Source organism: Nothobranchius furzeri, chromosome 12 (genome assembly GCF_043380555.1).
Source record: "Nothobranchius furzeri strain GRZ-AD chromosome 12, NfurGRZ-RIMD1, whole genome shotgun sequence".
In the NCBI taxonomy this organism is placed as follows: domain Eukaryota; kingdom Metazoa; phylum Chordata; class Actinopteri; order Cyprinodontiformes; family Nothobranchiidae; genus Nothobranchius; species Nothobranchius furzeri.
Window position 1 is genome coordinate 70479940 of NC_091752.1, and position 17447 is coordinate 70497386.

The 17447-nt window shown below is 44.8% G+C and overlaps 1 protein-coding gene and 1 long non-coding RNA gene across 2 annotated transcripts; one reads left to right on the forward strand and one right to left on the reverse strand.

Moving 5' to 3' along the window:
• Window positions 1–1470: 1470 nt before the first annotated feature.
• On the reverse strand, window positions 1471–9822 carry ddx39ab (DEAD (Asp-Glu-Ala-Asp) box polypeptide 39Ab). The gene is made up of 10 exons (XM_015945201.3): window positions 9692–9822; window positions 8866–9084; window positions 8069–8196; window positions 3711–3987; window positions 3506–3624; window positions 3286–3417; window positions 2494–2603; window positions 2162–2306; window positions 1920–2067; window positions 1471–1708 (listed from the first exon to the last, which is right to left on the reverse strand). The coding sequence occupies exons 2-10, from the start codon at window positions 9071–9073 to the stop codon at window positions 1692–1694; spliced, it is 1284 nt and encodes a 427-aa protein (XP_015800687.1). The 5' UTR covers window positions 9074–9084; window positions 9692–9822; the 3' UTR covers window positions 1471–1691.
• LOC139062222 (uncharacterized) lies at window positions 4802–6447 on the forward strand. The gene is made up of 2 exons (XR_011515823.1): window positions 4802–5657; window positions 6225–6447. It is a non-coding gene; the product is annotated as an uncharacterized lncRNA (long non-coding RNA).
• Window positions 9823–17447: the final 7625 nt, after the last annotated feature.

Below are 17447 nucleotides of genomic sequence, written 5' to 3' on the forward strand. Positions count from 1 at the left end.
ACACACATGTTCATTTACACACACACCTATATACATACCCACACACATATCCATAAGCATACTGAATAAGTATTAAAAACTATAGTAAAAGGACGGTAAAATAATCTACAGATTCAGGAGAGAAATGGCTGAAGGAAAGAAACTGTTCTTGTGTCTGGTAGTTTTTGTGTACAGCGATCTGTCGCGTCTGCCAGATGGGAGGAGATGGAAGAGAGTAGATGCAGGATGTGTGGCATCCTGGACAATATTCATTGCCTTTTTCCTGGTCCTGCTGATGTACAGTTCCTGGACAGAGGGCAGTTGGGCACCAATGATTTTTCCTGCTGTTTTAATAATACGCTGTAGTCTGCATTTGTCCATTTTTGTGGCTGACCCAAACCAGACAGTGATGGATGAGCAAAGTATGGATTCGACTGCAGCAGTGTAGAAGATGATCAGCAGCTCTTGTGGTAGGCCGTACTTCCTTAGTTGCCGTAAGAAATACATCCTCTGCTGAGCCTTTTTGAGGATGGAGTTGTGAGGAGTGCTTTCTAGAGTCCTAGAACCCCCCAAGGCACTTTACACCACAGTCATTCACCCATTCACACGCTGGTGATGCAGCTACAGCTGCACACTGACAGAGGCGAGGCTGCCGAGCACAGGCGCCACCGGTCCCTCCGACCACCAGCAGGCAAGGTGGGTTAAGTGTCTTGCCCAAGGACACAACAATAGTGGCACACTGAGCAGGGCTTGAACCTGCAACCTTCCGATTACGGGGCGAGCACTTGGCTCCTGTCTCATGATGAAACGGTTACTCTAGAGCTTCACCTTCTGACTCAGCTCTCTCTTCACCACGACAGACCGGTACAACGCCCGCATCGCTGCAGACGCAGCACCAATCCGCCTATCGATCTGACGCTCCAGCTTTTCCTCACTCGTGAACAAGACCCAGAGATACTTACTCCTCCACGCGGGGCAGGACCTCATCCCTGACCCGGAGACACTGGTCATACAGGCGTAACAGCCTGTATCAGAGCGTCCCACACAGCACGGTCCAACGCCATCTCCACATCCACAAAACCCATGTAGATAGGTTCGGCGAACTCCCACGCACCCCCCAGGAGTGGTCCAGTGTTCCACGGCCAGGACGAAAACCACATTGGTCCTATTGGATCTGAGGTTCGACTATCCGACAGAACCTCCCCTCCAGAACCCCGTAAGACCTTACCAAGGAGGCTCAGGAGTGTGATCCCCCTGCAGCTGGAACACACTCGGGGGACCACCACCCCGGTGGAACCGCCCCTGATGTCCAACACAGCTCCACAGCAGCCAGATAAATGCCGTCTTTCCTGCAAAATCTGCCTTTTTGCTCAAATGTCACCAAAGAACTGATTTCTACCTGAAACTAAGTATTGTAACACACGAGCCCACGCCACCGTCCACCAGAATAACACGCCAGTCAGCAGAAAACACGCCTCAGCACCACAGACATGAAGTGTTTTATAAAAAGTTTTAATTAGGCAAAATCAACCAAAAAACAACTTGTAAAAGACATACCCCCCCACCCCAAAATAACCCAACAATAAAAATAAACATTTTGTGGAAAAAAAAAAACAAAAAAAAAATGTGCAGAACTGTAAAAATCAACGGGGAGCCACTTCCAAACACAAGACACGACGGATGAAGAGGAGGCTTCTGTTCGGTCAGAGGACTCATCTGGACTGCTCGACTGGGGGGGGGGGGGACACAGAAGACAAACGTTGTTAGCACACGTAGAAAGAAAATTTGTACAACAAACAAGTTGGATGTTCACAAGCAAACCTCCACTTTGAATGGAGTTTCTGAAAGAACCGTTTTTGGCGCCGCTGGTCTTCACGTTGGCGTGGATACCGGGCTACGTGTCACAGCTCAACATCCGGGAGACATCAGCGATCACTTACTGTAAGACGAGATGTCGATCTCGTCCGGCAGCTCGGCCACGTTGACCTCAAAGCGGTCCTGAACCTCATTCAGAGTCTTGGCGTCGGTCTCGTCAGACACAAAGGTTATGGCCAGGCCTTTGGTCCCGAACCTACCAGCACGAGCAACCTGAAGGGCGCAGAAGCAGCAAACCGGAGGTCGTTACCGCGCAGGAGGAACTCGAGTTCACACAGGCGAGCCTGTGCTGTTAAGAGCTTCTCACCCTGTGCAGATAGGTGTCAGAATCCTCGGGCATGTCGTAGTTAAAGACGATATTCACTCGCTCAATGTCCATCCCTCGGCCAAAGAGGTTGGTCGCCACCATGATCCGCCTTTGGAAGTCCTTGAACTGTTGATAGCGAGACAGTCTGGAGGAGGAGAAGCAGGAGGGAGGATTATCGACACGGCTGCTGGCGGCTTTCGTGGAGCGCTTCTGGCTTTCAAAGCAATCGTGTCGAGTTTACAGACGAGACCTTACGCCCCGATAAACACTCTTAGCAACAGAGTCCCTGTTTATGAGAGGATTCAACTGCAACGTGTGTGTGTGTGTCTGACCTTTCCTCCTGAGCCATTCCTCTGTGGATAGCAATGGCGGGGAAGTTCTGTTCCACCAGGAGCTGGGACAGAGCGGCGCATCGCTGAATTGACTTGACAAAGATCACCACCTGCAGGCCAAACAGAGGAAGTTACAGACAGCCCATCACCCTCAGGCAGGACCAGACTCACGCAGATGTTTCAACGGTCACTTCCTCATGAAATCACCCCAAAGCACCCAGGGAGTCGAGTCCAGATCCCTCCTCCTGGACTGTAAACACTAACAGTCAGTCTCTCCATGCAGCGAGCCGGGAGTTTCATCTCCACAGTTGTGGAGAAGATACTTCCGTTCCGTCTAATCTAGTCTGCACCGAATGATACCTAGAACCTGTCCTGAAGAAGAGTTTATCTTCAGGGCCCACAAAACATCTCAACGTCTGCTCTTCCCATCGTCATCTATAAACCGACGAATATGGCTTGAAAAGCGTTTTCCGTGTCGCCCAACCTTAACGTGCACACTGGGACGAGGCCTGACAGCTCCCGGAGAAGCACACGCAGAATAAATCCAGGACGCTGAAAAGTCTGGAAGCCGAAGCTCCGTGTTTGGTCTGCCTGAGGTACGACACCTGCGGCGAGTCCCTCATCGCCGCCAAAGCGGAGCCATTTTAGAAGGCGGCAACACGCTGAGCTCGTTCTGTAACGGGATTTAAACGTCGTCTCGGAGCAGAGGTCCTTCGAGGACAGATATCCTTTTACACAGGAACACTAGGAACCGGCCCGAGTGGCCCTGAGGCATCGTGTCTGCTGAGGCACCTGATTGAACTCCAACACGTCCAGAAGGTCAAAGAGCTTGCGGTTTTTCTCGCTGTCCTTTAGCTTGCAGTAGTACTGCTGCAGACCATGGAGCGTGAGTTTGGTCTCGTCGTCCACAAACACCTCCATCGGCTGCAAGAGAATGTCAGAATGGGTGAAACTCGAGCAGGAGCTACCATTTTCTCCGTGAGCAGAAACAAAAATCTGGTCGTCGGCTTACATCCTGCATGAACTTGCGGCAAACTGGTCGGATCTCCTTGCTCAGCGTGGCACTGAACATCATGACCTGCTTCTCGTGAGGAGTCATCCTGAAGATGTTCTGCACGTCACGCCTCATGTCTACCACACAGAGGGACATTAAAACCCACATGAGTACATTCTGACCTCCGGCCGGCTGAATCCACCCCGCCGGCTCCAGAACACACCCAGCTGCTCCAGCATCTTGTCACACTCATCCATGACAAAGTGTTTGAGGTGTTTCAGGTTCAGGGTCTTGTTGTTGATCAGCGCCAGGATCCGACCCGGCGTTCCGACCACAATGTGAGGGCAGTTATTCTTCAGGACTTCTTCGTTGTTCTTGATGAACAGGCCGCCGAAGAACACGGCTGCTTTCACGGCGGGCATGTACTTGGAGAACCGCTCGTACTCTTTGCTGATCTGGAAGGCCAGCTCTCGCGTGTGACACATGACTAAAACACACACCTGCAGAGAAGACGCAGAAACAAGAGTCGTGGTTACTATGACAACACACCACTGGAGCAATCAGGACACGTCACTCACATTTAAGACAAGATTTCAACTTTACATCATGATAATAACAATGGAGTAGTTAGAACACCAATCAGCAGCAGCAGGAATTAGCGACAGCGTGGTGAAACTTTTACGGCTTTCATCACAGTTCAGACCAGCTGATCTGTGATTAATCCCATTATTGGACAGCAGAGCTCAGCTCCGTCAGCCACACCCGATAACCGTCACACCCATCGAATAAAGAAACAACGTAAAAAAAAACAACCTGTCTGACAACAAGAAGCGTGCTAAAAAATCCCAAACATATCACGCTGTTTTTCTCCCCAGAAGAAGCTACAACGATGTTCTGCTGAGCTGTGGTGGCCTCATGGAGGGGCCATCGGCTAGCACACTGCTGCTAACCACTTAAACATTCTCCCTCTCCTGATAATAACACTTTACTCTCTTTGACGTTGGATGTGCTACTACTAGTTTACCCGTTTAATTACAGATCCACTAGGATAAATACAATAAAGTTTATCTCACCAAATAGCATATTTACTAAGAAATCACAATATAACTATAGACACTTTACTTTGTGTGTGTGTGTGTGTGTGTGTGTGTGTGTGTGTGTGTGTGGTGTGTGTGTGTGTGTGTGTGTGTGTGTGTGTGTGTGTGTGTGTGTGTGTGTGTGTGTGTGTGTGTGTGTGTGTGTGTGTGTGTGTGTGTGTGTGTGTGTGTGTGTGTGTGTGTGTGTGTGTGTGTGTGTGTGTGTGTGTGTGTGTGTGTCTGCTCTGTCTTCTCCATCCCCAGTGAGTCGTGGAGGATGGCTGCTTATACTGAGCCGGGATTCTCTGGAGGTTTCTTCCTGTTAAAAGGGAGTTTTCCTCTCCACTGTCGCTGCATGCTTGCTTAGTATGAGGACTGCTGCAAAGACTCTGACACTAATCAGTGACTCGATGCCACCTGCTGGGTTCCTTATATAGGAAACTTGTTACTGATGGCTTAACGACCTGGCCTGTGTTGGGATGTTTACGGTGTGAAGGTCCTCGAGACGACTCTGGCAGTGACTTGGCGCTTTATAAATAAACTTGAACTGAATTGAAATACTTCACATTATTATCATTATATTAACACATTAGTAGAGCTGAAACAACTAATCGATTTAATCGATTATAATCGATTATTAAAATAGTTAACAACTTTTTTAGTCATCGATTAGTTGTTTAATAATCATATTTTACCGCATAAAGTCTATTTTTTACCACAATCTGACATCGGTTACAATCTGTTAAATTTGCCGCCAGTGTGTGGCAGTAATGAGCCACTGATCTACCAGTGGGGCCGTAGAAGAAGAAATTAGCCAATAAGTGCCCTCGGTTTTCATGACGTATCACGTTACTGACGCGCATCTTGCTGTGAGAGATGGCGGATCAACAACAAATACGGAAGAAAAATAGAAGCGACAAAACAAGAGAAACCCCGGACAAAAACCTCACGAGTATGGGAGCACTTCACTAGATGCCTTGAAAAGACCGGTGACCTACAAAATATGCAAAAACCATGGCACGACGGAAGCACGACGTCCCTAAGTGAACATTTGAGACGAAAACGTGGGGGCTGATGCAGCAGAGGAATGTCCGGTAAGTAACAGAAAATAAACAAGCTAACGCAGATCACATTTGGGACTTAGTGTTAGCTGAGTTCGTTATAGTGGATGTTAAACATGTTTTTTTTTTTTGCCGCGTCAGTTTACGGTGTTCTACTTCTGATTGACTAGATGCAATCGTGAATCTCCTCCGTGTTGTGAATCATGCGCTTGCCAAATTCAGCACGTCTGTTTATAAGAATGTTCTCGTTAAGAGAAAAACGGCACAAACCCATAACTATGTTCCTCATTCAAAAAAGGACAACTCCGCGGAGAAAAATATACAGACGAGCTGTGTCCAGGTGAATATAACGCAGCATAGTTGTACGCTTTCAATTTTTAAATACAGGAGAAATTCAGAAAGTCCTTTTTTTTAACTATTAAAAGGCTGTTTTACTATCTAACGCTGTAAAATGCCTCACAACACATTTTTGTCAAAATAAATGATCACTGTATATTGTTAATTAATTCAAATAATGTAATATTGATTTAGTGTTGTAGTGTGTGTGCTGCTTTATTTTATATGTGTACTTAATTCAGTTTATTTGTGTTTCTTATGCAGAAAAAAACAAGCAACGATGGACAACTACATGGGGAACAAGACACTCACCCCCAGCAATGCATACCACTTACAAACTCTATTCCAGATTCTACATTATTTTTTATGGAATTTACCTCTTATATTTTGATGCCAAAAAATTATTCTGGACTGATATTTTGCACTGTTTAGCTCATTTTACACTGCTGACTGTGGTCATGTGCAATAAAATAGATTGCAGTCAACTGCACAATTCTCTTATGTTTTTTCTTTTTCTTAACTGAAATGTATTCATCACTTGTATAGGTTAAATAGCTAAACAATAACAAACCGATTAATCGATTAATCGAAAAAATAATCGACAGATTAATCGATTATGAAAATAATCGTTAGTTGCAGCCCTACACATTAGTAAACACACCAGGGCTATTCAGTTCCAGGCCTTGAGGGCCGGCATCCAGCACGTTTTAGTGGTTTCTCTGCTCCAACTAGGGTTGTCACGATACTAAAATTTCAAACTCGATTCAATACTTGAAAAAAAAAAAACTCGATTTCGATACTATTTAAAAACACCAATTTATTGAACACGTTTATTCAAAAAATAACATTCCTCTATTTATATTGCAAAAATTAAATGTTAAGAATTAAGTGTATAAAGTGCTTAAACCTTTCAAGTATCAGCATTTTTTAAAACATGCATACAAAAACTGGCGAAAGTTAACACTTTAAATCATGAATTGTCTCACTATATATACACTATTTGCAGAGTGAAGTTTTGCTGCTTAAACTCTGTTTAAGGTGCATTCTTGTCATAAGATGTAATGCCATATGTTTTGTTCTGTACTTTTGAACAACTCTGTTGGTCAATAAAGGGAGAAAACGAATTTCTCCACAGTAGGACAAAGGTACATCTACCGGTAATCTTAATAAAAACAGATTGGCGCACGGCAGTGACGTCATTAAAAACGCCGGTTAGATTAGCCGCGGCTAGTCTGTTCATGCCTAGAAATCCCAGACCCGCTCCAAACGAACAGGGAAATCACGTTAATGATCCCTAACAAAACCTTTCGACATGAAGACGTTTTGGTGCAGATAATGTCTTATTTCGAGGCTGCACCATGGGTGCCCGTCCGCACCCGTTATATGGATATACACTGATGGCGATTCGCCGATGGGTCTAAATACCCCGGGGAATCCAAGTAGCACCAAAGTTGTCAGCGTGAGTAAACAAACGTACTGCATGCTAGAAATTAAGTCCGGGTTGCAATAAACGGGAGTTTCCTTTAAGCACATAAGCGTGAATATACAACTACGTGTCGGACTTGGTATGCTACTTAAGTTGGGCTGTGAAGCGCCTCCCAAATTTGCTGTTTATGTTTTTGTTTATTTATTTGGCAGACAAAACTTGGATCGGAGACAACTCGCGTGGGAAATTGCTATGTAGCCATGCGGCGTCTTCTTCTGTTTGTCTGGGAGGCGGAGGCTGCTTTACGGCATCTGGCTGTCGTGCGTGTCGGTGTACTTGAAGAAGGCTGTGTATAATAGTCCATAATATCGATACCACAGGGATGGAATATCTCATTTAGATACCACTTTTAGTATCGATTTATATCTGGGTATCGATTTTTTTGACAACACTAGCTCCAACACACTAGATCCAGTGGTTGAATCACCTGTGCAGCAGCTCATCGGGCTCTGCAGAAGCCTGTTAATCACCTGCTGATTTAATTCAGGTGTGTGGAAGCAGGGTTAAACTAAAACATGCTGGACACCGAACTGATGCGAGTGTTATGGATGCAGGATACCACAGGAAAGCGCTACGCCCTCTGTTGTCCTGATGGGGAATTGTTTCACAACGCTCCGCTCACCTGCCCGTCCACTGGTTCAATCTGCTGCAGCGTGGCCAGAACAAACACAGCCGTCTTGCCCATTCCAGATTTGGCTTGGCACAGGATGTCCATACCAAGGATGGCCTGTGGGATGCATTCATGCTGAACTGGAAAAAAGAAAATCCAACATTATCACCAGCATGTCCGTGTCGTCACCAGAAGACGGTAAAACAAGCTGCTGGACAAAGCAGCTCTCCATCTTCAGACACACAGTAGTGTGTTGTTGTTGATTTTTAAAAGTAAACACAAAACAAAACAGCTTCAAACAAGCAGAGCAACGATCCTTCACATGCACTCAAGGCTTGGGTGTGTATCGCTGTGGAAGACAACACTAGGCACACCGGTTTTTGTTGCTGGTGCAGCAGCTGTCGAGTTCACGATGACTCACAGGAACGCTGACTTCGATTAACGGTCAAACTACAATCGTGACACGTAGCACACATACGCCCGACTAGAGACCTGCTTGTTAGTGTTGACACTAACCCCCCACTAGACAGCTCCCCCCACCGCCATCAGCTGTCTGATTTAAAGACTGGAATATAAACTAGTCTTCAGCAGGTCTCAAGTCTGGGACCATCTGGTCACAAACAGCTCTCATGGCTGGACCTCTCGTTGCTGACTAGACAAACTTTAAACAGTTTTAGAGCCTGGAGGCCAAACTGGAAGATCAGCATGTGCTGCTGCAGAGGCTTTTTCAGAAAGTCCTTCCAAAGAAGAAGAAGAAGAAGAAGAATCATCATTTCTAAGACCCAACAGTGACGGCTAAAGGCACACACCTTCAGATGGATGCTCAAACCCACAGTCGATGATGGCTCGGAGCAGCTCCGGCTTGAGGAGGAAATCCCTGAAGCCGGAGCTGTGGATGGACACATAGGAACCCTTCACCTCCTTCTTGCCGGCAGGGGCGTCCCCCTCGGGGCCTCCCTGGGGTTCTTCATCTTCCTCATAATCCAACAACTCGTTGTCGACGTCATTCTCAGCCATTGTGTGTTTGCCTGGAACAAACGTAACGTTTTAAAAGGCAGCGCGATTGTTGAATGCACTTACGTGGACCTAAACTGGACTTAACTCGGAGCGACTGAGCTGCATTGTTTAACCACAAGCCCCGCTAGGACAAAAACACCTGGCGCTAGCTTGCACTCGTTAGTTTTATTATGAGAAGTGACACTAGAGATGGTTCGGACGGCACAGACAAACGCACACAGACCCACTCGGACACACGCATTAGATCACGCTTTCACCGGCAGCGCGGAAACGATTAGCTTCAGTTATTGTGTTGCATAACTCCTGCTAACGAGGCGAGCTAACCTCTTTAAACACCGACTGTACCAACAACCCGGCTGTTTCTCTTGCACTAAAATCACGATACATTACTCCTGAAACACACAACACGCTGACATAAGCGCCACATCCCCTCAGAACGGAAACAAATATGAACGAGCTAAGCTAACTGTTGCTATGCTAGCCTCCGTCGTAGGGTAACAATACACCTAAACGGCTAGCTTCTAAAATATCAAGGAAACCCACAAATGATCACAAAGAGAGCGTAAAGTGTTTAGCTTTAAAACTAATCGATGAGTTTAGCCGAATTAATGACCTTACTTTAGAAGGTATAACTGAAAATCCGCCGGGTCACAACCACATGGACAGGCCTCAGTAGGTCCGTACCACAAACCGGAAGTCCCGCCTCCATCTGGAATGCAGTTGGTGGACTGGTTCAACTGCCATGAACATGAAGCCGTGTTCGAGTTGAGCAGCGCCTCCTCCTGGAAAACAGACGAGAGCAGACGGACGCAGCAGGGGGAGTTGCTGAAAGCCGGCGTTTAAGTCGGACAGATTTCCCTACATGTGTAGCTCGCGGGTGACGATGGATGAAGATATCGCGTTAGAGTTCATACTTGTTTAATTATTTATATTAATTCTGGTGCCCAGTGGCGGTTCTACATGGAATTAACCCCCCCCCCCCCCCCCCCGGGTGAGGCCCCCTTTGAGCGCCCCCCCCCCCCACACCACCCCACCTGCACGAACACACGCATTTTTTCTACAAACAGGCATGTTTTATTAGAATGACTGTTGAACATTCATTTTTCTAAGTTGCACATATTTACATTAATTACTATGAAGTTGTCAGAATGTAAAGCAATATACATTATATACTGTATCAAAATATATAGAATCAAATATACAAAAACAAACAATAACTAAATATTAAGAATATATAAACATAATATATAATAAATATTCTAAATAGCTTAAACTTTTCACACATAACAAACTAAAGATAATCACTACAGCATTGCACTTAGAACAGAAAACACAAACTAAAATTAAAACCTAACCTTGATGCAAAGTCGTCAATAATGTCATCATATGAAATCTGCTCCCCCACTGAGTGACTGATACTAATCAGAGCCAGGTTAGTGAGCCGCCCCTGAAACACAGCTGACCTCAGGTATGACTTGATCAAGTTTTGAAAAGCTCCTCTTAGCTTGAGCCACAGTGACTGGCAGAGCAGTCCAAAAGTTGGGGTAGATCTCCAATAGATCTTTATACGATCCATAATATTTTAGAATTGCCCCTGAAATTGTAATTTAAACTGACATAAAAAACTGTAGACTACCAAAAATACCAACTTTTACAGAACAAATCATGTAAAAAATAATCAGTGCAGCCATCTGCAATAAATAAACAGGATAGTTAGTGGTGACTGGGGAGTTTTCTTCTGCTTGTAGAGTTGTTTTATTTATTATTATGTGAGCATGATCAACATGTGTTTGTTGTTGTTCAGGCAGGCCACAGGCTGCAGCGAGCATTTAACAAATCCTAGTTTGGATCAGTAAAAAACGATTCAAGGAATTTTTTCGAACCATTTGAATATTCGTTTCAATATTTCAGCCCTATTAGCTCTGTTAGCAATTAGATGACCGAATTTAACCGTTAAAATCCCAGTTAACTGGTTCAAAAAATTGAAAACATGCATCATGAGAGCTACATACCTTTATCTTTCTCCTCTTTTTTCTTTTTCTTCCTGAATCGGGCACCTGGTGGTTTTAGCCTTTTATGTTCATCTCTTCTGTTTGGCTCTTGACTCAATAAGTTTCCTTTAGTCAGCACTAAACTATTTGACCTTGATGGGGGGGGGGGGGGGGGAGGGGGGGGGGTTGACCACAAAATCGTTTTGTTTTTGCTTTTTTATTCGGCCATTTTACACAATTCAGAAAAACCTGAAAGAACGATAGGCCTGTGTTTATGATATTATGAATGAAATGTGCGTTAAATGGAAGAACATCAAGGTGTGATTGACTTTAGCCATGTTAATACAGTTGATTCAGCCCCTACCCGCTCATTTCATTTGGGAAAGACTCAGAGGTGAATTCCCCCGCGGCACCCCTCCCCTTCCTGTTCTTCATAGACACACGGTACACGTGAACGTTCTCAGTTAGCAGGAGCGCCTGCAGCTGCAGGGGGCGCCAACTTGCTGTTTCCAATCCAGAGACTGTCATATGACAGATAATAGAAAACCTCGGTGCGGCGCAGATGTCTTTTTTTTTTTTACTCAGCACTTGTGCGCCCCTTTTGTGTCATGAAAAAATGCCGCCCCGGGCAATTGCCCTGCCTAAAACCGCTACTGCTGGTGCCTGTTAGCAGCTGAAACACATCCTCACGTGCTTGTGGATATCAAGTATTGTATATGAAGACATGACTGTAATAATAAGTAAAGGTCATCAGCTGTAGCTTCAGTGTGCTCATAGAAAACGTGATGAAAGAACACAAATCACATTTCTATTTATGGCCTATGTAGTTGTCATCATCAACGTTACATGATTTACAGAATACATGTGACCAACTAACATTTTGCATTCTACCACCGGATGTTTGGATCAAAATATAAACCAATCAGATCTTAGATCAGGTGAGAGCCAGGCGTTTCCCGTCATCCTCTAGGTTTTGCAGCCGGTGGAGAGCAACTGCTCCAAAATCTGCGGCCGCCTTGATCTCACGAGGTTGTCGTTGCCTACGTAGGCATGACGTCAGAGCAAGTCGGCGTCAAGTCGGACACGAATCTAACCGGCAAGCACTGCTCGCCGATCACCGCTGGTCTAATCTGCACAGAACCGGCTCATCTCGAACACGGCCAGTATGTCATCAGCATCAGCTAGCGATTGGACAAAAAGAGTTCCACAGGTTTAAAACGCGGGATTGGATCAGTGTGTAGTTTATGTTTATGTTTATGTGTTTAGCAGACGCTTTTGTCCAAAGCGACTTACAAATGATGATCGGCATGTTGCCCTTGAGGCTAACAACAACAACAATAACAACTTGACATCAATCATGGAGAGGAGGGGACAAGGAGTGGACGGTAGAGATGGGGGAGGGGTGCAGGGAGGGTGCTGGTTTAGAAGATGCTCTCTGAAGAGCAGGGTCTTCAGGAGTTTCTTGAAAATAGAAAAGGAAGCTGTAGTTCTGGTAGTGCTTGGAAGGTCATTCCACATTTGTGGAACGATGCATGAGAAGAGTCTGGATTGTCCTGAGCGTGGTGTAGGCACTGCTAGCCGACCATCCTGTGATGACCGGAGCGGCCGGGCCGAGACGTAAGCCATTACGTCTGTAAACTGGTTAACTCTAACCCCAGCGGTCGAGAACTAAGCTTCCCTTTTATGTCTCTTTCACATCTGCAGGCTGCAGAAGGATGGACATGTACTGTCTGGTTTGAGTACTGTGGCTATCAAAAGTTTCATAATAAAATTCTACTTGAATGTCACGATCCTGCCCTGGAGCCATTGGACTTACGGTTTACGGTCCACACTTGCAGACAAGGACCAAAATTGTGACAGTCCTCGGTGCCAAAAATTGTAATTAGTTTAAAGAGGGACTGAACACCATCAGAAAATGTAACTCCGCCCCTCGCCAAGATTTGAAAAATGCTATGAAAGTGGGTGTTGCCCAGAGGCACAGAGTAGCATGGCCAAGTGTGGGAATTTCCATCCTGGGGGAGTGGGAGGAGACTGTATGATGACTTGAAATTGTTCCAGCCCCAGCCAATCACAAGTTTAAAGTGCAGTAGCCGCTGTTCTGCCTCAGGGGGCAGCACTGAGACGTTTTTAGACCTAAATTCTAGATTTAATCAAGTTTAAACAAACATGTCAAAAATGCACAGAAACAGAAAGATTGCATTTGTAAAGACCCAATTATACAGTTTATAAGCAAAACAAACGTTATTTTGGGGTTTAGTTACTCTTTAAGCAACTGTTTTTTAAAACAGGTCAAAAATAGGCATTTTAATAAACATAAAATGTTATCTGTATCAACAGCCTGCTGGAGACACACAATATATCATTCTACAAATGTTATTTGGGAGCTGCACAAAGTTCCTGCGAGGGCCACAAATGGCCCCCGAGTTGGACTTTGGACATGCCTCGTTCAGGACATTATAGCTAGGACCAAACCCTTTGCCAAAGCAAACTTTACAACAGAAGGGAATAAAACTAAAACCAACACAACAGTGAAACACACCACAAATATGGATGAATAGAAGGGACATTCTCTATTTTGACACCTTAACACCCAGGACACAATGACATAATTTTCACTTTAGAAGTGTGTGTGTGTGTGTGTGTGTGTGTGTGGGGGGGGGGGGGGGAATCTTGACAGTATGCTCTAACGGGAAACAGGCTTCAACACAGTTGTTTTCCACTTGGTCCCAGAGCTCAACCAGTGTTAATTTAATATAGCGTAGTGTTGTTTTTGGATGGTAAAAATTGCAGGGGTCAAAACTTGACTTTGGAAAAAGTGTGGGGGGGGGGGGGGGGGGGGGGGGGGCATGCCAGGACAGAATAGTGTCTACTGGAATTACTAGCGGGCTGCGCAGTGGTTAGAGCAGTTGCCTTGCAGTAAAAAGGTCCTGTGTTCGATTCCCGGCCTGGGATCTTTCTGCATGGAGTTTGCATGTTCTCCCTGTGCATGCGTGGGTTCTCTCCGGGTTCTCCGGCTTCCTCCCACCATCCAAAAACATGACTGTCAGATTGATTGGTCTGTCTAAATTGTCCTTAGGTGTGAGTCTGTGTGTGCATGATTGTTTGTTGCCCTGTGTGTCTCTGTGTTGCCCTGCGATGGACTGGCTCTCTGTCCAGGGTGTACCCCGCCTGATTGCCCGTTGACCGCTGGAGATAGGCACCAGCCCCCCCCCGACCCTACGTGGATGGATGGATGGAATTACTAGCACACCTTGTAACTGGTGCAAACTGGTTCCACTCGGCACATTCTCATGAAAACACAAGCCTGAACCTTTTTAGTCACCACCGGTGTTCATCAGGGTTCTGTAGTGGAACCACTTCTGTTTACCCCCAGTAACATATGTTAAAGTCAACACTGATGTTCACCGCCACACAGAAGATGCCCAGCTCTTCATTTCCAGCCCGCTTCCACCGTCCCACCAACCTCTGAGTGTAAGAGGGAAATTCTGGTTCACATAAAATCTCATCAAACTAAAAAGTTTCAAAAACAGAGGCTCTCGTCACAGAAAAGGTTGTAGGGTAATTGTGATTTTTATCTTGAGAGGCGCTATATAAAAAAATGCTTTTTCTTCTATGAGAACATGAGAAATTAAACGTTAGGGACAAGCTGGGGACAGAAAGACATGAGCAACTTCTGGTGGATAAAATGAAGCGGGCAGAAAAATTTACATTCAGTTGTTGGTAACTATTACTCAGAAGGTCTTCAGAACCCGTGACACGTTAGTCTCCAAGGAAAAGCATGCCCGCCTCCAAAAACTGCTCTTTAAAGAGCAAGTCACCCCCAAATCAACTTTTTTTCTGATAAACTATATAAATGCGCGTCTAATCGTGCTGCAGACACGTGTCATCAATAGTTTTGCACTTTAGTGCATTTTTGTTAAAATTTTAATTTTCTGCCTAAAACTGTCAGTGTTGTACCGTTGTCAGGTAAAAACTCTGCACTGCATTTGAATTTAAATCTGCCATCACTATTGGCTAAGAGGTGCCCTAGAACGTTAGCTGGTACCATATGATGTCACAATGTCGTTGTGCGCCTGTGTGTGTGTATTTGTTAGCGGCTCCGCCCTCTTGGTCTGCTAGGCAACAGCATTTGTGTCATGTTCCCGAGCCGAGGTGAGTGCTCCTCTTCCACCTAACCATCTCTGAGCTGATTACCCACAGGTGAGGAGCGGAGGGGGCTGCAGCTGCACAAGATTTCCAGTAAGGAACTTGGATATAAAAGGAGGATGGAGACACCTCACTGCGCCGGATGATTGCTCCAGTTTAGGTAGCCCCAGCCACTCATACTTGTACTCGTTTGTTCGCTTGACTCGTTTTGGATATTTGGATTTCTGAACTTGGACTGTTTTTGGATTACGCTTTTGGATTACCCTCACATCTGGTGTTTGCCTGCCTCTCTCAGGATCTCTGCTCACCCTGCCTCATCCTCGCCACTAGAACTCTGGATCACCTGTACTACGTCCCATCCTCCTCCGTTGTTCCTGTTCTGGACCCTCTCTCCTGCCTCACCCACCCGCATCACTCATCCTCTTCCCAGCGCACGCCTCGGCTTCCCCGCCTTCCTCGTTCACCACGGAACGCTATATGGACAAGAGCTGTACAGCTCACTCCCCACTGGACTTACCAGTGCTACTTTTGTTCCCATTTCTTAACAAAGTACTTTTCTTTAACTCAACCAGTATCATCGAGTTGATTCTGCATGTCTTGGGTTAGACACTTACCTCGAGTCATGACAATTTGTTGCATTTTTCAAACAGTGTAGTGTCATGAAGGTCCTCTAATTTGTGACAAAGGTCACATTTTCCCAGCTAGGTCAAGCTGGGTCAGACTGTGACTTTAATCCAGGAGTCATGATGGCTGCGGAATATATCATCCTTATCTGCTGCTGTTCCGTCCCAGAAGAAGGACACTTCAAGTTTCACAATAATAATTTTAAAAATAATTTTAATAAACTCTTTGACTTTATTACTGTTTTTATAATCATCATAAATAATCACTTGGTTCAGTATAAATGTATTTTTAATTACTGAAATGAAATATTATGCTTTGGGTATAATTATGATTATGGTTGATGATCAGTAATGTGTGTTCAGAAACCAGAAGGTCAACTTCCACTTATCCATCTAACACAGAGCTTATCCAAGGAAGGCAGTCTGCCATCACATGTCCTGACTCATGACCAAAGCTTTCTTGCTCTGAGAGAGGGCGCGTTCTGAGGGGTTTGTTAAAACTAACTTTCTAGCAGCAAAACTCCAGTTCGTGAACCAACTAACCCTAACCCTAACCCCCTCTCTGAAAGAAACCTTCTGAGAACATTCACACATCCAAAACTCTTATTTCAGGTAAAGCTATTAAAACAAGTTTTAATATCAAAGCTGGTAAATTGTCATCCATGAATTGTCATTTTTAATTATCATTTAAATAGTCGTTTCAAATCGTAAAGTTTAAAATTGTTAGTAATAAATTCTTCATTTTTAAACTTTTTCTCATTTTTGAAATGAAGCACAGAAAGGTATAATTATTTCTGGTTATTGAAAAAGCAAAGATTCCTAACATCTGATTCAAAAATAAACTTTTGCTATTAAATTTAATTATTTTAAAGTAAACATTAATCTTTGGATTAAAAATAGACCAAACAGGTTGGTGTATGAACTTCTATCGATTATATAAGTATCCTGGATATTTATACATGATATAGGCTCATGTGCTAATGTGCTTGGTCACTCTCAGAATTAACAACTGTCAGCAAACAGTGTTGATTCTGGTGTGCAGAAATACGCTACAACAGGAAGTGGGAGTTGAGTAAGAATCTGGTAGGGGGTGACTTGCTCTTTAAACGTAGTACATGAACGTAGGGGGTGACTTGCTCTTTAAACGTAGTATATGAACGTAGGGGGTGACTTGCTCTTTAAACGTAGTATGTGAACGTAGGGGGTGACTTGCTCTTTAAACGTAGTATATGAACGTAGGGGGTGACTTGCTCTTTAAACGTAGTATATGAACGTAGGGGGTGACTTGCTCTTTAAACGTAGTATATGAACGTAGGGGGTGACTTGCTCTTTAAACGTAGTATGTGAACGTAGGGGGTGACTTGCTCTTTAAACGTAGTATATGAACGTAGGGGGTGACTTGCTCTTTAAACGTAGTATATGAACGTAGGGGGTGACTTGCTCTTTAAACGTAGTATGTGAACATAGGGGGTGACTTACACTTTAAACGTAGTATATGAACGTAGGGGGTGACTTGCTCTTTAAACGTAGTATATGAACGTAGGGGGTGACTTGCTCTTTAAACGTAGTATATGAACGTAGGGGGTGACTTGCTCTTTAAACGTAGTATGTGAA

Bases quoted from the DNA above. Each gene is read 5' to 3' on its own strand.
- ddx39ab (XM_015945201.3), bottom strand. From the start codon at position 9,073: ATGGCTGAGAATGACGTCGACAACGAGTTGTTGGATTATGAGGAAGAT. The intron at 2,604-3,285 runs GTGCCTCAGCAG...TTTGGCCTGCAG, and splicing joins ACGTGTTGGAGTTCAATCAG to GTGGTGATCTTTGTCAAGTC. The intron at 2,068-2,161 runs GTGAGAAGCTCT...TGCGCCCTTCAG, and splicing joins CTGACACCTATCTGCACAGG to GTTGCTCGTGCTGGTAGGTT.